This window comes from Poecilia reticulata, chromosome 16, assembly GCF_904066995.2.
Source record: "Poecilia reticulata chromosome 16, P_reticulata-male-v2, whole genome shotgun sequence".
Classification (NCBI taxonomy): Eukaryota; Metazoa; Chordata; class Actinopteri; order Cyprinodontiformes; family Poeciliidae; genus Poecilia; species Poecilia reticulata.
Genome location: NC_088845.1, coordinates 21,950,891 through 21,971,328, shown reverse-complemented (window position 1 = coordinate 21,971,328; position 20,438 = coordinate 21,950,891). Strand labels below are relative to the sequence as shown.

Below are 20,438 nucleotides of genomic sequence, written 5' to 3'. Positions count from 1 at the left end.
CCTTTGTTATAAATATTAAGAAACTGACACCTTTTACACATTTGAACTGCTTGATTAAATGTAGCACACATTTTTGTCTGTTTTCACTCGTGAAAATCTAAATCTGTTCCACTCTGTTTTCTTTTCTTTTTCCCCCCCTTCATTTTTTGCGCATTAATGTACACGGATGAGCGATTTTTTTTATGTGTCTCACTCAAAAGTTGGATAGTAGAGAAAAAGGTTGTTGTTGTTGTTTTAAATAATAAAGCTAAAAAATATATTATTTTCGTACTTGAGTTTAATGTGCCCAAATTACGCACAAAACGTCCAAACATATTTGATTTTGATTCAATTAGTTTATTGTGTTACGGTTGTAGTCTATCACCATTTGCTTTTCAGTATGACGCTGACACATTCTTTGCACTTACACTTGAACTGCTTGGTAATTGGGTTCAGCGCGATCCGTTTTTATGTTTAGAAATGCGTTTGACAGCGGAGCGCCGGAGAAACTCCACCCTGCAGCTTTAGGATCTCCGGGCAGGCGGAGCGGAGGGCAGCCCGAGCGGAGTGGGGCTCTGGCTGGATGCGCGGCGTGCGCGCGTCAAGTCCCGCGGAAAACTTCACAGGGACCAAAGTCCAGCCTGAACTCGACTTTCTATGTGTGAGACAGTTGAATGAGGGAGTGTGAGAGGACGCGCTGGGAACTTATTCACATGTGATTTTTTTTTCTTCCTTTTTTTAATTTTTTTTTTTTTTCTCACAGAAATGCTCCAAAGATGGCGGTGGTAGCAGCGGGAGCAGGAGTCTCGAGTGGCTCCAGGGCACATAAAAGTGGATTCGTGGAGGTTTTGGTGCGGGAGAACTGGCACAAAGTTTTGGCCAACTTGAGCGAGGAGGCGCTCACGTTGAGCTGCGAGGACTGCGGCGTCAACGACGGCGTCAGCTCCAACGGGGTTACCAACGGGTCTTACCTGGACAACAGCAACGCCAACTCCAACAACGGCCCCCAAGCCGTGCGCACCGCATTCACGGACCTCCCGGAGCGAGTGCCCGAAGCGATCGCCAACAGAAAGCGGTGCGTCAAGGTGATCAAGCAGGAAATCGGAGGACTCGGGATAAGCATTAAGGGAGGGAAGGAGAACAAAATGCCCATACTCATCAGCAAGATATTCAAGGGGCTTGCAGCGGACCAGACCCAGTCCCTGTATGTAGGAGACGCCATCCTCTCCGTGAACGGAATGAACCTGCGGGACGCAACGCACGACGAGGCTGTGCAGGCGCTGAAACGAGCAGGAAAGGAGGTGACACTGGAAGGTAAGAGAGAGGATCGCTGGTCCTGAGGGGCCGAGCGAAGATTACAAGTTGCTCGCGTCTTACATGTGGATCTTAATAATTTAGAATATCACTGAAAAGTTAATTTGCATCAGTGAATCAATTCAAAACGCAAAACTCCCACAGACTTGGTACACGGATTGATGTATTTCAATTGTTTCAGCTAATAAAAACTACGAATTTAGTGTTTCATGAAATTGAAAGATTTTTGACACAAATGTAACTTTCTACACAATCACGGGAAATAATGATGAATTGACAGTAGAGCGTTATTAACAATCTCCTCAAGGACTGAAAGCCACAAAAGGCCATGGGTATGGAAACTGGTTTCTCACAGAGTACTGCAAAGAGAACATTGAGTGGAAGAAAAAAAAAGTTTGGCAAAACCAACTGTGACGGCCGCAGCCTTTGAAAAATTTTGGACAGAATCACAAATCACAGAATCACTTGAAGTCGGTCCTTCAAGATCCAACACACCGTAACTGGAATGTTACTGTTGCTTTGCTTGTGTTAAGCCACTCCTGAACCAGATACAACTGTTGGATTTGTTTAATTATTTATTTTGCTGTGGAGGAAAAAATGTGGTCTAAAGCCTTCTCGTTTTTAAATTAAAATAAGCGTTGTCGCATGTATTCATCAAATCCAGTTAGAAGAAACAGTCGGAGATGAAATCGAATCCATGTTGCTTTAGGTCCAACGTTAAATTCCCACAATCAGTGATGATTTGGGGAGCACTGTCATCTGTTGGCTTTGGTGCACTAAGTTTTATCATATGAAGTCAGGACAGCAAGAGCTTACTTTACTGTAGATCACTTTTTGCTTCCGTCTACTGACAAACTTTATGTAAATGCTGATTTCATTTTCCAGCAGGACTTGACACCTGGCCACACTGCCAAAAGTACCGATATCTGCTCCAGTGGATACGGTATCACAGAGCTTTATTGACCACCTGATCTAAACCCTGTGGAGAATCTATGGAGTATTGGCAAGAGGGGCTTAAGGCCGATATTTGAGCAAACAGACATTGAACACCTCAGCAGAGCCGCAGACCGATCACCTCCATGCCAGTTTCAATGATGTTGTAATTTATGCAAAGGGAAACCAAGGAGTGAATTCATCTATGGTGCGGCGCAAACATTCTTTTCGGCCGGCCCACGTTTGTTTTTAAAAAAAATAAACTTTTGTTTCAACAATATGCTATACTGAGTATGGAAAAAAGTTAATTTTTCATTAGCCGTGAGGTATAATTCTCAGCAACGGTGGTTAGAATGAACCTATATTATATGAGTTTCACTTTTTGAAGTGAAGTTGTGAAATAAATTAACATTTAAATTATACTATAATTTATTGAGACGCTCCTGTTCATTGTCACTCCTCAAAAGAATACATTACATTTTTGCAAGCCCACATGTGTGAACACACAATTTGCAACTTTTAGGTTGGACTTGATTGTTAGTCAGTGCTTCAGTAGATCCTGCGATTTGATTTTTTTTTTTCTTGTTAGCAGCTTTACTCAGCAGTTAAATTATTCACCACATTTCCCATGGTGTGCATGAAAGTATGAAACTAAGGGATAAAGTTCAACTTTTTCCCACAATAGTGGCTTAATTTTTATTCCGCGTTAGAGAGCCCACTAATTGATTGCCTTTTGTTGAAATGAACAACTGGAGATTTTTATAGACACAGATCTCGTGTAGCTGTTTATGTCAGAGGTCATCATGTTTATCAGATATTTCATATCTGGAAGATCTGCCTGCAAATACAAGTTTCAGCTGATTCTGTTTTCTCTTAATGCGTCGAACGTAAAAACACGTGTTTTTGTGGAATACATTTTGTCAGATGATACAAACATCTTCACCTTTCCTCTCTGTGATCGCACCACTTAACTCTCGAAAGTGGTCACATCCTTCATGACATGAGCTGCCTTATGTAAACTCCCTTGATAACTACTAACAAACAGACCTGCACTCTGTCTCTGAGCATTTTGTTCCTGTTTCAGGGAAGACAAAATGCCCCACTCACATGCAAACAAGGTGATGATCCTGACCATGGGGACCCATTGGTTACAGTGAACAGGGAGAAGCTGGTCCCATATGGGAAGTATTTCAGATATTAAAGAGGAAGGATAGGAGGAAGCGAGAGGGTGACTGAAGGAGAAGAAAGTGGGAAGGCAAAAAGCTGAAGTGTGATTTAATAGGGAAAGTACCGAGAGGGTTCGTGTTTAGATAAGTCAGAGACTGTGTTTTTAGGTGAATGCAATTTTCTACAGATAGACAATTTGCATATAGAAATGTGGCAGATCTGAGCCCATTAGGCATTAGATGTGAGAATTTTGCTGAGCTTGCATTGTATCAGGTACAAACTGACTTTTTGACGTCAGCATGACGAGGTCTGTGATATTCTGTGCCGAAAAATGAGTGATATTTTCTCACTGCTTCCTGAGCAAGAAGCACAGTGTAAGAGAGGCAGATTGTATCACATGAGGAAAGAGATCAAGGGAACGCATCTGATAGATGGTAGAGGAAAGTACCTGTCCCTTGGGCACTGTGTGTGTGTGTGTGCTGCCATTGCTCTGTGCGTTCCTGCTGTGTATCTTTGTGTATCAAACACATGTCTGTGTAGCTTACTGTAGAATAACCAGTGTTTCTGGAAGTGCAGAAAGTCTTCATAAAAAATCCTCTTTTATAGGTAGTATCCACCTTAAATTTGAGTGTCTTGGATTCCATAAAATACTTTTAAAAATCACAAGTATTTATTCAATTTAACTAAAATACTTTCTCAAACAAAAAAGTCAGGTTTTTTTAGGTTAATCTCGAGGAAATTCAGATTAATGTTCTTCTGACTTCTTTGATATTAATAGGACACAACAGCCCTGGTTTCCACAGGTACCCATAATATGACTACAGTCCAGCTGCCAGAAAGCAAGAAAACAACTTTTCTTTACTGCTGTCACTAATCTGAATATGTTGAGTTTCCTTAATTCTCTGGAACTTTAACTAGAACCGATGGTTTTGGTCAGATGTGACTAGGTCTCTTTTCTTTTTCAAAAACTGCAGGTGGGTTTGGCTTGGCACAAAGGATGGATTTATATCTACTGTTGGATGAAGGACGTATGAGGCTGTGAAAATGTTTATCTGTCAGTTGCTGTGCGAACAGCAGCATCACAAAATGTTGTAAATACCAAAACATTTCAAATTATGTATCTGGTGGTCTGTGCCAGAAAACTGAAAATGGGTTGCTATTGGGTTTTTTCAACAAGATAATGATTTAAAGCATACAGCCAGATCAATGATTCACCAAATACACAAAATTCACTTTTCTTGCTCAGTGTGATTTTGATCCTACATATTGTAGAAAAGCAGTGGGCTGAGCTGAAAAGAGGGGTCGTTATAGTTTTGATTAAAAATGCGGCATGTCAGGTTATGGTGTTGCAATTAAAGATGAGCTGTTCCAAAGGCTTTTTTACCACCTTTACCAAAGGTGTCAATGAATGAATGAACACTTTATAGACCAGTTGTGAAACTTAAACATCAAAGAGAGGGAGAGAGACTGCACAGACACAGGCAGATCATTTTGACTCTGTAGTTTAAATCGGCGCTCCAACTACACAACCAAGTTTGTAAAAGGCCCCACTTTTTCTATGGGTGCACCAATTTATCAGTGCCGATTTCCTTAAATTTGGGAGATCGGTGATCGGCCGATATGTGAAGCCGAATTTTTTCCCCCAAGCTTTTGTACCTCAGAAAAGGTCTAAAAATCAGCCGCTGGTCTCTTCTGTTCTCCCGGGAGAGAGAGGTTTGAGTAATAGACCGGCCCACCAGGTCATATCTGCCCGTTTGCAGTAAACAATGGTCACCCCAGTGTTGCCAACGCAGCAACCTTCTTGCTATATTTAGCAACATTTAAGTAAAAAGAAGGTGGCATCAGCTAAAATCGGAATCGGCAGGTCAAACTTTTTAAACACCGTAATCGGCGATTGGCCAGAAAACTGTAGATTATTTCAACTTTTACAGTAGTGAAAATCTTACATGATTTTCTTATCTTAATTTAATCTGACAGATTGCATTGTTACTGTTTCAGATAACTTTGTGCTCTTGCCAAAGTGTAATGATGTTTTTCACAGAATCACAATTTTTAGAAACCCAAAAGATCAGTAAAACATTATCTCTGCCGCTTACCCCAAGTCATAGTAGATCAAGATCCATTTCTGCCCAGTTCTGTCCTGCCAAACCAACACAGGCATTATTAGTGTGAATTAACCTGATTATGAATGTGCTGTCAGTCTGCTCTGAATGCGTTCATGTCTGCTTTTAAAGCAGTCCGCTATTGATAGAATCACCTAGGACACATAATTTGCAGCACCTCCTAACAGTCCCAGAGAGGCTCTTCTTTGTTCAAGTGTCACCCAAGCAGGCTGTTTGTGCTGTGCTGTGTTAACAGATGATACAAATGGGAAATGCTCCAGGGAGCAGTCGGTGTTCTGTAGTTATGTCTCAGCTCCCAGCAACCGCAGCCACTGGTGTTATGTTGGTTCAATGCAAAATGGCCTTTGAGAAATGAAATAAAAAGTTCATAATATTTACTGTTACAAAGAGTGTTGGATTCATGTGCAGCAGAAATTTGTCAGACCAAGTCGGAAACCGTTCCGTCTTCTGCTGCACCTTCTCAACTTGACATGTTGTTTTATAATGAGGTGCTCCTGGGCTTCTGCCTCATCAAGCTCCCCTAAATGACAACATACAGCAAGCCACAGAAATAAAACCCCCTGGTTTGAGTTTCCATTGTGACGTTTTGACACATCACTGTGAACGCGAGTGATATGAGGACCTGTAACTGGAGCCAGGGAGAGGAATCCAGCCGTTTTTTAATTTTTTTTTTTTTTTATTTGCTCCTGTATTTCTCCAGCTCTGCTGTGTCAAAACGTATTCAAACGAGGGCTTAATGGCTCAGAAGAATTGAGAAAAGAGACAGCGTCTCTGGGACTTTCAGCACTGTGGAGTACCACCACAGGAGCCTCTACTGAAGACGTAGCATTTTCTCCATCTGCATGTTTCATTTAGGAGAAGTTTAAAGGTGGAGGTATCGTTAGGCAGCCAGGAGAGGGCTATCACAGCCAGCTCCTCTTCTTTTAAACACTTTGGGTTTTTGACGTTGTTTGATGTCCTTTCTAATTAACATTATTCTGCCGAGTACTGAGTCTTTCATATGTTCTCCAGGGATTTGGGGCTACTCTTTATATGTGAACACCTCCACTCAGAATATCAAGCCTCCATAAGAGACGCAGGACTAATGCTATACATCTGGCTCTAGGAAGGACGAACATATTTGTCTTTGTAGTTTCATTAAAACTTGTCATGTCAAAGATTCCTAACAGGATTTAAGGCTGGACTTTAATTGATCTAAGACATTAATATGCTTTGATCTAAACCATCTCCTCACAGACTGGACACCTGCCCATGAGAACTGTAGTTACGGAACCCTGTTCTGAGGTTTTGCAACCTCTAACAGTTCTTTCCTTCAGGATTAACCTGTATTTTACGCCATCATCTTGCCATCAGCTCTGACCAGCTTTTCTTTTTTATTTTTGCCCGTGTTAAAGGAGAGCATACACACAGAGTAAGAAATTAAAACAATGCTTGCCAACACAAAACAAGTATAAACGCTTTAAACTGGGAAGCTCTCCCACACTTTGAAAACCTCTGAATTAGCTCTCTATCTCTACAGTATTGTACAAACTTTTTTAAATTATTATTATCATTCTGGTCCTCCTGTTCATTGTTAAACCTGACAACAGGATCATGGAGCAGTTTGAAAACTTCAATATGTGAAAAGATGTTGATCAGGAATGGCTGCCATAAAATCAATTAAAGCAAATTCATGGTTGAATCATCACATTCAGATCCTCGTTTTGTCATGCAGTTGCAACTTTATCAGTGTGACAGCTAGACAGAAGGGAGTTTATCGCCTTGCTCTTTTTTCATGCAGATTGTGGTTTATGTGGTTTCAGATCTCCCGAAGGTCATTTCTTACTTTTATTGTTAGCACTGTGTTTCATTAGGTTTATGCAACCAAAACACCCCAGTTGTATGTAATAGACTTTGCGGTCTTTTAAGATGAATGATTGAAACATTGAATTAGGTAGAGCAGGCTTCATGGTGTATTTTTTTTTTTTTTTTTACTTTTATCTGAACGCACAAATCAAACGTGCAGATTCTGTCTGATTTTGCAAGCCGAATACTGTAATGCTATCTGATCTGAAAACCTGACTTTTCTTTTTTAGATGGAAACAAAGCGTGAATTTGTTTCAGAAGTCTTTACTGTGATGCCCCTAATTAGAACTTAGTGAAACATGGTAGTGGCAGCATCATACTGGGTGGGTGAGTTTCTTAAGCAGGGGAAGAAGACATTGATCAGAATCAAGTGGAATATAAATTAAACACAGAACAATCCTAGAAGAAAATCTGAGAGCAAATGTGAAGAACTTGAAAGTGGAGCCATGGTTCACCTTTACATTAATCAGTTCACTTTGACTAGGCCATTCAGACCCATTAATGTCCAGACCTAAATCCAAATGAAAATTTCTGGCAAGATTTGAAAGTTGATGTTCGGCCCTCTGTGTCCAATATGAGCTTGGTCCGAGCTAGTAGAGGCTCCAAAAACCCTTTAGCTACAATTGCTGCTGAATATGATAACATTTTTATTGAAATATGAAATTTTAATCTTGTCACTAGGACAACAGTAATTAATTGTTATTAATAGATTATGGAAATAATTATTGACAAGGGAGGGTTGCTGGTGCCCATCTCCAGCTAACGTTCTGGGTGAGAGGCGGGGTCACCCTGGACAGGTCGCCAGTCTGTCGCAGGGCAAAACAGAGACACACAGGACAAACAACCATGCACACACACTCTCACACCTAGGGACAATTTGGAGAGGCCAATTAACCTGACAGTCATGTTTTTGGACTGTGGGAGGAAACTGGAGTACCCGGAGAAAACCCACGCATGCACAGGGAGAACATGCAAACTCCATGCAGAAAGACCCCAGGCCAGGAATTGAACCCAGAACCTTCTTGCTGCAAGGCAACAGCTCTACCAACTGCACCACTGTGCAGCCCAGCATTTAGCATTTGAGTTAAAAAAAAAAATCTTTGTCACTGTTCTGTCCAGTACTTATCAAGTGGGACAATTTTACCTTCACCTGGTTCAAACACAAACAAACAAAAAAAACTTCTATTATCCAATGCATAATTAGATAGCAAAAGGAACGTAACATTTTCCTGTCCAATTATTCATTGGTTAATCCCAAACATAATCAACAAATTAGCCCTAATCTGTATTGAGTCGAGCAGAAAGGGCTGAACTTTTAATATGTTGATGTAATCAGTATTTTTTTTTGATCTGGGTTCACTAATTAATACTGTTTTTTGCATTTCAAGTAATAATGTTTTCCTTTAAAAAAAACAACAAAAAAAACCAATTCAATTGCTTATTTGCATCTTTTCTGCATTTCTAATATTGTATAAGAGAAAGAGTTAAATGGTTGAGTGAAAAAACTACGGAATGTGCCAATATTTTGTCTGATTGATTAGTCATCAGAAATATCTATACTGTAATCGGTTACAGAAATAATCATTAGTTTAAGACCCACTTGTGACCTTTGCCTTCCACTTCACCAATTATGCTTTCCTTTATCTCGTACAATCCTTACAAGAGACGCAGAGTTTTTTATTTTAACAAAATGTGTAAAAACAAAAAAAAAGTTCACATAAAAGCCTTGAACGCAGTGGAAAGAAATCGTCCAAGCAGACAGCAGAACCGGGAGTAGCCTGAAGAAATATTTCACCACATATAATTTAGCTCATGCAAACAACACATTTTTATGCATCCACATGGAAGCAGTGTGAATGGAGAATAAAAATCAGATGACAATAGAGAACACCTGCAAAGCTCCTGCAGGCAGGAAATGAGTCAGTGTCCTGTAAGCTCTTATGGAGAGTCCTTAACGAGCCAAACCTGTCATTGGCTGATAGCTGGAGGCTCCGTGTGCATGAGCGCGTGTGCGTGTGTGTGTGTGTGTGTGTGCGTGTGCGTGCGTGCGTGCGTGCACTGTCAGCATTCTGACTGTCCCCCTGTATTTGTCTGTGAACATGTGCCTCATTGAATGCATATTCTTTTGTGCCAATGAGAGTTGAGGCCCCAGCAGTGTAGTCTAGACAGAAGCCTAAGTGTGTGTGTGTTTGTGTGTGTGTGCGTGTGCGTGTGTGTGTGTGGGTGTGGGTGTGTGGGGGGGGAGGGCGTTACGGTGTGTTGAGGGAGTCAGACAGTCACTGTGTCTACTAGCTGACTCTTTACGCTATCAGGAAAACTATCATCTCCTTCCTTTGTTACTACATTCAGGTTCTGAGTCAGAGTGGATGGTAACAGCAGCTGCGGCGCTGCACTGATCATTACCGTGGCAAAGATGTCAGATTGAATCACTCACTTGTTGTCGTGTTTAAATTTTTTATACAGCCAACACAAAACCATAGACCTGTGGTTAAGACTCAGCTTTCTCGCTTTGGTTTCAAGAGAAAAAAAGAAAAACTTCCAATGATCACTTTTTAGCTTATCTGTAGCTGTAAATGTGACGTTTTTATGCTAGAGAAGATTTAGCATCAGCTGAGCATTTTACTCTAGATTTAAACAATGGTAGCCAAGATGATGCGCAGTAAAGTTTTTTTTTGTCACACATCACTGACTTCTGTTGAATCTGTGTCACAGCTGAAAACACAGGAGCGAGGTGTGAAACCTACCATCTGCTCTCAAAGCAAATGACTGGTTTTTAGGAAGTGAGGTGGTTAATGTTGCTAATTAAGGAAATGGGGGGAAGCACTCTTGGTTTTACTGTGGCGACAGTAAAAGTAATGCATCAGGCATTCTTTGCTGCTAAGTTTGTACTGTTTTATGAGAGCGCTTTTATTTTGATAATGGAAACTGCTGCAGATGTTGGCATTTTTTAAACAAAACTCTAAATGAATGACACCTTATAACACCATGCCCAAAATTAGTCCTTCCTTTTGTTAGTAAGGAAATTTCCAGCCTTAAAAGTGTGTTGGATTCGTAATACTTTTTTTCCTCACTTCCCTTGTCATTGCGGGATATATCATGAAATGCAGTGGTAACTTTTTAAGCCCGTATTTCCTCCTGTACATTACCCATGCTCCTTTCTGCATTTAGTGCTTTAACAATCAGCCCCCTGCACTTCAGTGACAGAGAGGGTTGATTAGGTGCCAGCTTGTCTCCAGGTAGCAGCAGCTCCAGTATCCAAGGCGATTGTAAAGCAGTTTTGGTTTCTTCAGTGGTCTATTTAATGGAGCCTAATGGCTGGTGTGATCTTAGACAGACAGACAGATTTCAGGGCAATTTCCTTTGGCATTCTTCTGCAATCTCGGATGACTCTCAACTTGTCTCTATTATTTCCAGTATTTAAAAATAGAGATGGTCTTCTTCACTGGGCAAAAGGCTTTCAGCAGCTGAAAGCACCATATATGGTGTTAACATAGCGTTTAGTAACTTGACATGGCACTAGAAGCTGCTCTGGTAATAATTATATGCTGTAATTCAATGATATTTAAGGGTTCTTTATTTTTGACTAATTGAAAAGATTACATGCAATACAGAATAGTTGTTAATAGTGTTGATGATGAGATGTGATGCAAATAAACTGGATTGTTGATTTATTTGCACAATTCTCTGCTGCTCTTAAAACATTTTTTTAAGGAGTAAAAGTAATTGTTACAGAAATAAGAACAAAATGCATGTATGTTGTTGTTTTATAGGTTTCTGCAGACATCTCTTGTCCACAGCAGATAGTTAGGTGCAAAGTCAAACCTGTTATCTTTTTCTGCTATTAAGTGAGATAAACTGTTGGTCAGCTTCATCAAATCTGACCAGTGGCCCTTTGGTTTCGAATGCAGTGACAAGAAGAAAATTGTGACTTCTTCACTAGATGTAAGATCATGCTGACAGCATCACTCTTTGGTGTGAAAGTTGTTACAGGGTTAAATAGGTTCATTGCCATCTATTTTGAAAATCAGTTGAGTTGTTAAGTAAATCAGAGGAAGCACAGTAATCTATTTAAATGCATTTTTAATCCTATGTCAAATGAGAGTGAGAGCAAGCTAGGCAGCAGATAACAAGAAGGTTAAAAGGGATACAGTCAAGTTGCTCTGTTGTGTCCTTTTGAGGTTTCATGCTCTGTCTGCCATGGGACTAGCTGGATTTGGAAATGTTAGCAGCTTTTAGAGATGTAGTGCGCTGTAATTTCCAGCCAGTCTGCTGATTCACTATTCCTCAACCAATGATTGCTCCACTTCTGGTTTAGAAATCTTCTATGTTCCCTGCCCTTTGTTGCTGCAAGGTCCTGAGCTGTTACACAAGACTTTAATTTTTATTTTCAAACAAATAATTCAAAATAAGAGCCTGGGGATATTGTATTTTATTTAATTTATTTTTTGGTGGCAATGCAACAAACACTGTTTATTATTTTCCCTGAAAAATACTGTCAAGATCATGTTTTTCTTTTTTACTTGAAAGACAACAGCAATTATGTTGTTTTTTTTTTTTTTTTGTTAAGTTTGCAGCAGTTATTTTATTTGTTTGTTGCAGAATGTTACAAGCTGAGCCAGTAATTTTCAAAAGACAGAAATGTCATGTAAACATATTTTCTGCTTTGCTAAAAGTCTTTGTTTGTGAAGTTGATCACTTTCTGAGATGCTCAAATTTCAGTGTCATTCATCTATGCATGCATTTCACATGTTACTGCCACTTTCCCACTCCTACAACTTGATGGCATAGGTTCAGCAGTAAATGAGGTTTTTCCACACCTTCATCAGTCTTTCAACAACAGATGTCTCCAGGGTGGATTTTTTAACGCCCATTTTGTGCTGGTCTGGTACCCAGATATCAACACCGGCTTGCAAAGCTTCATTAGGCAGTCGGAGCCTATTTCTTCTTTTGTACTCCTTTTGCTCTGATTAGTTGTCTTTCCGTCCTCTGCTCCTCTCCCACAGGCTTTAATGAGAGGAGGCCTCCATCCACCTGTGGTGTATTTTCTCACCGAGAAAAAATCGCATTAGGAGCATCTGGTAGAAAGTACTATGACTTCAGACTTCATTAAGTCCTCCTGAACACCATTAAATAAGAGATGAATATGGTAGTTATACCTGTTGTTTTAGAGTGGAGGTTGTGTGCTTGCTAAGAGGGCTGGCAGAGGATGAACAAACTCTCTAAAGAATGAGGTTGATCGTTGGTTTGTATGTGTTTAATATTGACAGAAGTCCTGCACCTCGATACAGGAAAGAGGGAAATACGTTTATTTCATCGGTTGCAGAATATGCAAATGAAAGGAGAGTAAAGATTGACATAAGCTAATTTGACTACTGCGCACAGAAGTCCATAAAAGAGCAAGAGTCTCTGTAGTGGCTGCACTAACAGCTTGATCTTATTTTAAAATGCATTGAAGAAAGGGAGTCTTGATGACAAAGATTTTGTTATGCATGCATCCACATGCTCTGTTCGTCTCCAGCATGAGCCAAAAAAAAAAAAAGAAAAAAAAAATGGAAAATGAAGTCAAACAGATGGGGGAGGGCAGGTCCTTATTTGGATCTTTTCGGCTGGAGTTATGCAACATGCAAAGCCATCTTGTTTCAAACGAAGGCTTGAGTAGCATGATAATCTCTCCAAGTTCATCTTCTGCTATTGAGGTTATTGTGCGGAGCTGGCTGTGTTGGAGTGAAATAGAAACATGACCCAAGGGAGAACCACGCACGTCTACACACTGCCAGGGTGAAGACTGCATGAACTACTTCCCATTTATTTTCACCCCGCACTTCCTGCTTTTTTATCTGTGCGCAGTTAAGCTGGTCACAGTTAAATTTCCACCCAACAGAAATTATGTTTTTCTTTTTCCTTCCTAGGAAAAAGAAAAACATAATTTCAACATACTGACAGATTGCCTCTGTTGTTGCTTTTTTGCCCTCGTCGATAGTTTCAGATTATCAAACTAATCTTATTGTCAGACAAAAATAGTCTGAGTAAATATAATATTCGGTTTTTGTGTGAAAAAATTATTGTGCCACTATTGATTCTAAAAATCAATGAGTCTTGTGCAGACACAGAGTTTTAATTCAACTCTTGCAGAGTTTAATTAAGCCACAAATCGTTGAGTTTTGAACATGGGCTTGGGTCAAAGGTCAAGTTTAAATCCAGGCTTTCGCTATGCTACTCAAAATCCTTTTTTTCCTTTTTTTTTTTTTTTTTGAGGGGTTTACTTCTTGATGTGTTACAGATATTTGTCCGGCTGCATAACACACATGAGCCCAAAGTCAGAAGTGACGACTAGTTCTGACTTTTGAAGGATAGTTTCCTTCAGGCTTTGACAGAGCAGAATTTAAGCTTCCATCAGCGACGACAACTTGTCCAGGTCCTGAAGCAGCAAAACACCTCCAGAGCATTTTATTCCCACCTCCACAAGGTCTCTTCAAGATTTCATTGGACAAACATCTGAGACAGCTCAACTTTTTGTCTCATTTATCCACAAAATATTTTTCCAAAAGTCTTTTGCTCAAGTTTTTTGGGTCTTGTGCCTTGACGGTCAGCTGTTGCTGTAGTTTTGTAAATGGATGCTGGTATTGTCCAGTTTCTTTCTTTTTAAAGCTAATTTCTGTCTATAGTGGCTTTTATTTGCTGCAGGTCAGACAGGAACTGGGTAGAGAAAGAGAAGGAAGGAAGACATGCAGCACAGGAACCAGAGTTGGAAATTGAAATCTGGACACTGTTACAGATTAATAACCTGTGTGCGTGTAGCAGCCGCTCTACCTCTACTCCACACACCAGCCCCAGTCTCTGTATCTTACTGCTGAATTATAAACACTGACTGGTTTTATGTCTCCTCCAGTCATGAATATTGGCCGTCCCACAGCCTTAGAACGTGCTTTATGAACCTTTTCCAGACTGAAAGATCTCAATGACTGATTTTGTTTCTCATCTTCTCTGGGATTCCAGTAGGTCAGAGCATCTTGTATTGCTTTTTGGCATCTTTCAGCCTACTTCATGCTGCCTGATGGGTTATGTTTAAGACATTTCTTGACTCCTCTGGAACATCAGGCCTGGGTGTGGCTGTTCAACTCTCTTTCACAGCACTGCGAATGGGATGCACTGGCATCGTTTGTTTCTGCCTTTCTTTAGCATGAATAGTAAGACATCCCCCCCAAAAATATATTCATTGCTATTTCAAGAATATCATACTGTTTCAATTCTGGATGATTTTTGTGTAAACAGCAGAGACCGCTTGTCTGCGCGTGTGACTGAAAAGGAAGAGGTAATTGCGCTTGTTTTCTGCTCACATCATGGTGTTCATGTTTTTTTTTTTTTTTCCCTTGTGCGTCTACCACAAAGATGAAACATAAGTTGATGAACCACAGTGGTTTCCATGAGGTGTCTTGCTTTGTGTAAGCTAGTTCTTTGCTTTCATGTTAGAGGAGGTGTCTTGTTGCTTCTCATCTAGCCACTGTTCTCTATCTGCAGTGTGCATGATAAAACTTTTGTTTCACTATGTAGACTTGTGACTTTCACTTTACACGTTCTCATACACAGCTGTGCACAAATCGGTACAAATGCTTTGGCTAAAATTTATTCTGAAATCCAATTTGGCCTACATTGTTAGTTCTGACTTCTTTAAGGACTATACTTATTCAATACATAAAATAAATACATTTTAGTGTAAACGTTTTGCTCACCCTTACGCTGCCATGACTTGACGTTGTGGTTTTGTGTTGCAGTTTATGCATGAACTAAATTAAATTGCTTTAAAATTGATTATTCTCCACTGTTCTAAATTACATAATGCTTCAGATTTTTTTTTTTTCATCTGAAAAATGTAATAAATTAATCGTGCATCCTTGATGGTTTAAGCACTCCTGTCATTTAAAGCTGTTATTCAATCCAGTTTATATCTCTATTCTGACACTGAATATTTAAAATCTGAATGTTCTCGCTGCGAAGGATGTTCCTCTTTCTGCTCATGGATTTCTTTTTCTTCATCATGTTTCATCATCACAGATCAGGGCGCACACTGTGTATGTTTTTCCTCTCTGTCTGAATTAGAATCCTACACGTTCCTTTGACTGGAGCTCTTTACAAGCAAAACCAGACGTGTCTGTCCTCAGCTGATGGCAGAACATTTTTGTTTTGGCTTTCTCATCTGTTGCCCCGTGTTGTTCAGATACATTGCAACAAATGTATCGGCCTTTTTTAATGCCGTTTAATCTAATCTGTCTGTGCGGATGAATCTTGCTTTGTAACTGGATCGTGTCGTCGCATTGAGGACTCACGCCGTCCGCATCTCCTCCTCTACGCTATGAGTCAGTCATCCTTCCTCTACAGGTTGCCAGTGAGGCTTGTTATGCCATCTCAAATGATTCTATGGTGATTTTTCTTCACCCAGAATAGTTCACAAGCTGCGTTACAAATGGCACCAGCTAGATCCCAATTATTCCTGGCTCTGGATATCCAATTAAACATCCAACATCCATACCAGGCATCTGGAACGTTCGGTACACACACAGAGCAGGCAGAACACCCACTTTTTCTCCAGCCTCACCAGTTATTTTCCCTTGTTTGCTTCCCTCTCAAGATAAGGAGATGAAGGGTTTAAAATCGTTATCAAGCTTCCAGTGTTGCGCAGTTTGAATTTTACATGTAAAGCTCTGTTATCTTGGAGAACGTCCCAGGTTTGCAGCCTCAGCTGCTCATGTCCGATCAGCAGTAGGACTTTCACAAGGTTTTTTTTTTTCCTCTTCTCTCTTTTTTAATTTGTTTCTGTCCTTAATTATTCATCAGCATTTTTGCTTAGACCTTCTCGCATAAATCATCAGAAAATTGTGGATTTATATCACGATGTGTATGTTGCCATTTTTTGATCTAAGTTTTTCCAGGCTTCGCTTTTTTTTTTTTTCTCTTCTGAAATAGATTTTGATCTCAGTGGGATTTTTTATGGTGAGATGAAGGTAAAATAAATATATAAATTGCAACAAATTAATTGGGAGATAAAAAAGACAGCAGGGCGTTTGGGCTTTTTGGCATGTTTGCGATCGCTGCTTTTGTTTCAGACTGGCACCCGGCGGGGTTGACTGTGCCAGTTCATTGTAATAGAGGAGGCAATCAGTAATCTTTTCACAGTGACGCTTGTCCTCGGCAACAAACAGGAGCTCTTCATAACCGACAGAGTTGTCTACATTGCTAAAATCATTTTTACTGCTTCATAGGGCAGCCAAAAGAAAAGTCGCATCATATGCAATGAACTGCAGCGGCTAGCGGAGACTGTTTTTTGCTGCAGTTTTGTGTTGTGAACCCACACAAAGTAGTATGTAAGTGCAAAAAAACAAAAAAAAAAAAGTCTTTGTGGTTTTCAACTGTTTTTCCCCTCAAAAACTCTGAAATGATTGTGTGTAATTATTTAACTATTTAATAATATTCCACCACCTAAGGCTATAATTAGTGAAAACCTTTTCATCTTCAGGAACTAATGTTCAAAGCTTGATATATTGATTCACAACCTAATCCTACTCTAAACTTCTCCACAAACTTTTTCCTGTCTGCAGAATTCATAAAATCTAAATCTAAATCATTAAGAATTTAAACCTAAACATTTTCTTTGGATTTTTTTTATATATACATTTTTAAAAGAAAAATTTGTTCCTCTTATTTTCTGCCTCATTTGATCATTTTCTTACTCCTAATAAGTTGTTTGCTGTCTTCTCTTGCCAGTGAAGTACATGCGTGAGGCCACGCCGTATGTCAAAAAGGGCTCCCCTGTGTCAGAGATCAGCTGGGAGACGCCTCCTCCCGAGTCTCCGCGCCCCAGCAGCCCCCCCACCGCTTCCTTCTCCTCGTCCTCGCCTCAGTCTCCCGGCTCTCCCAGCCAGCCCTTCCTGTCTCTGAACGGCGACAGGAGGTGTATACCGCTGAAGATGTCTTGCGTGACACGTGCCATGACCAGAGCGGATCTCGAGAACAGGTAGGTGGAAACTCACTGGGACGAAGTGAACAGAAAACACAAACACACTGGGCCGGAGGGATGAAACCGCAAGTTTGCTGGAGACCGTTGCTAAACTTCAGATGTCATTTCAATCAATATGCAGTGCAAGAGCTTTTCCTTAGGGATAGCTTTGCCTTTAAATTAAACACGCACAGACAAATGCGATGCAGTTGTAACAATTGCATATCCCCCGTCTTTTATGTCTCTGGTGTCTCACTGGGTTTCTGGCTGCTCTGACGAAGCCGGCAATAAAAACAGGAAATTATTTATCCAACACATTTGGGGAAATTCTCTCCTCTCTTTCCCCTAATGGACATTTGAACAGAAGATGAGGAAAATAAAAGCCTTTGCCAGTGATTCAAATCACTTGCAGCTAAAAACCCTGAAAGTTTTAATTTATCCACAGAGAAATGCACGAAGATTGATGTTTTTCTCTCTTCTCTCCACTTTTAAATTAAGCTGTCCTTTGAGTGGATCCTGCTTGATTCATTCATTTGTCTTCATCAAAGTCAAAATAATGTAACATTAGGTCATTTATTACCAGCATAATAACAAAGCTGTCGGTAGAAACTTGAAGTTGTGCAGCACTGTGTTCTCTTGCAAAGGTTTTCACACATTGTGAGGGTCTTTTTTTGCATCTAGTTATGTTACAACAAACCAAAAGGAAAATTATTGAGATAGTAAGAGGTAGATGAACACAAGATAGTGTGTACTTGCAGAGTGGAACTAATTTATAATCAAATGATTTATTGAACAGTTGAATTAAATTTGTGCAATATCTCAATCACAAAACACTGCTCAGATGCAATATTTGATCAAATGTTTCAAGTTCAATTTAGTCGGTTACAATGCAGTTTGTTGAAAATTTTTTATTGCATTCATGTGATTTATAATTAAACTCACTGGTTTGGAGCATTTTTTGGTACTTAGCAAAAATGAGAAATAAAGTCAGATCACAACATAAATTGTCGTGAATGACATAATTCAAGATGGATATTCTGTCATTTAGATGTTAGTCAGTCATGACAGAGGAAGCCGGTTTGTCACTGGACTTTACTCCTTTGCAAAAAAGCTGAGAAGATGATGGTGACACAGCAACAAGTGTAAGCTTTAGATAATATATGAAGTTGAATCAAAGCAGAACTAACCCAACATTATTTTCTCTGCTTTGCTTTCTTTGCCGGTTTCTGTTTGCTCATTAGTATCTGCCCCGGGGTCAGCCGGTGTCATCTGCTATATTGAAAGACAGAAGCACTAAAGTGACTTTTTCAGCCTGATTTCCTTACAGCCAGACGTTTGAAGTAGCTCTTAGTCCTACAGAGTAGTGGGTGGGGGGATTGTTAGAAGGTATCATTAAGCTAATTGGTTGGTAATTTGACAGTGGCAGAGTTAAATGGCAGATTGATGCACAGAAATGATTCACTTTACTTCACTCTCTTTTCACTTTCTGTGCTGTGTACCACGGCCCTGTTAAGTGCTGTTTCACCATGTTGTTTTTTCCTCTGCGTGCAATACTTTCTCCTTGTTGCTCTGTCTTGTCTGCGCTTCAATCTTTTCAACTTGTTTGTGTTTTTCTGCCCCAACGACTTCCTGCTGTCCTCTCCTTTTCCTCTCTTTCATCATCTCCCAGTACTAAAAAAAGTCTTGCTTTTCTATCATTCAACCTCTTCAGCCGTTTGATTTGTTTTGGTTTTTTTTTGTTCTCAACAGGTCTCTCTGTGATCTCAATGTGACTCTGTGTCTTTATCTGCATATATGTGTCCACAGAATCCACAGAATTGGTTGTTCTTTATCTTCAAAGCTTTGCATAATAACCCCCAGTGGCCAGTCTCCCCTAAAGTTAGTATTCTTCAACTCTCCAGTAGCAAGGCATAGTTGCACTAAAACAAACAACGAAACTATAAATTAAGATTAACATTACAGGGTTTTCTGTAAAAGGAAATATAGAAGTACGCAACATTTGTTCTAGACATTATGCCTGTATGCAATCTTCCACAAATTTCGAGTTCAAATGTTACTTTCAGATACAAAAGTGACCGAAACCCAAATATGGTCATCAATGGGTCTTGTTCCTCATCCTTGTTGTGTTGTAAACAAAATGCATTGATTTCCTCACCAAGCGTTTTGCATCAGATCCTGTTCCTTGTATGAATCTCTTCCACATCTCGTCTTCCTCATTTTTCAAGCTGAGATGTGCGTCTCTAACAGAGCAATCTCCCCCTGTAAGGAGCTTGTGTGAAAGGGGGTAAAGTGTGAACTAAATTGTTCTCCTCACCATCTTAAATTTTCATGTGCACAAACAGCTTTTGTGTCAAAGCCATAATCCAGTGAAAATGCATTTTTTTTAAGATTCATGTCAAACCAGCTTTATCTTTTAGCACCCACGAAAACCATTGAAATGTTTGCTTTAATCTTTCTCTCTTTGTTCCTGAAACTTGAAACAGGAAAAACTACATTAAACTGTTTCTCATTGAAAAAAATTCTAGCTGAAGTATTTGTTTTTAATAATGTGTTTAGCACGCAAAGTAAATGATTGACATCAGACGACCATCTGCTTGGAGAACAGATCGCCCTTCACCTGTTACTGTGCACTGTCAGTCAGATGGTTGAAAAAATGTGGGAAACATTTCGGCTTGTGAAAAACAGAGTCATAATGTGGGAGCTAAACGAATGTGTGTGTGGAGGAGCTGACTGCAGACTTCCTACTGGAGCAGAGAGACTGACTTATCAACAAGCTAAAATCTCCTTCTTTAGCCTCCAGTGTTACACTAGAAAGAGCATAAGTTATGATATATTTATGATGAGTTCTTAAAATACCACTAAATCAAGCAAGTAATTGAAAGTCTATCTTTTAACAACTAATAAATTATAGATAACATTATCCTAACTGCAAAAATGAAAACAGCAGTAACCAAAATGGCTATTTTCCATTTTAAATAAAAAGAGAACAGAATATGTTTTGCATATACTGCGACACGCAAACTCTTCCTCCAGAGTATTTACATTAAATAACATTATAAACCAATGGTGAATGTCATTGAAATAAT

At 39.7% G+C, this 20,438-nt stretch overlaps 1 protein-coding gene across 2 annotated transcripts in view; it reads left to right on the top strand.

The window, feature by feature from the left end:
• Window positions 1-355: 355 nt before the first annotated feature.
• sntb1 (syntrophin, basic 1) overlaps window positions 356-20,438 on the top strand; it is a 40,428-nt gene continuing 20,345 nt past the window's right edge. For both annotated transcript variants that reach the window (XM_008432223.3, XM_017309742.2), the window contains exons 1-3: window positions 356-640; window positions 743-1,293; window positions 17,121-17,370. In XM_008432223.3, coding sequence (XP_008430445.2) covers window positions 450-640; window positions 743-1,293; window positions 17,121-17,370 — 992 coding nt within the window. In that variant the 5' untranslated portion in view covers window positions 356-449. The remainder of the gene's footprint in view (window positions 641-742; window positions 1,294-17,120; window positions 17,371-20,438) is intronic.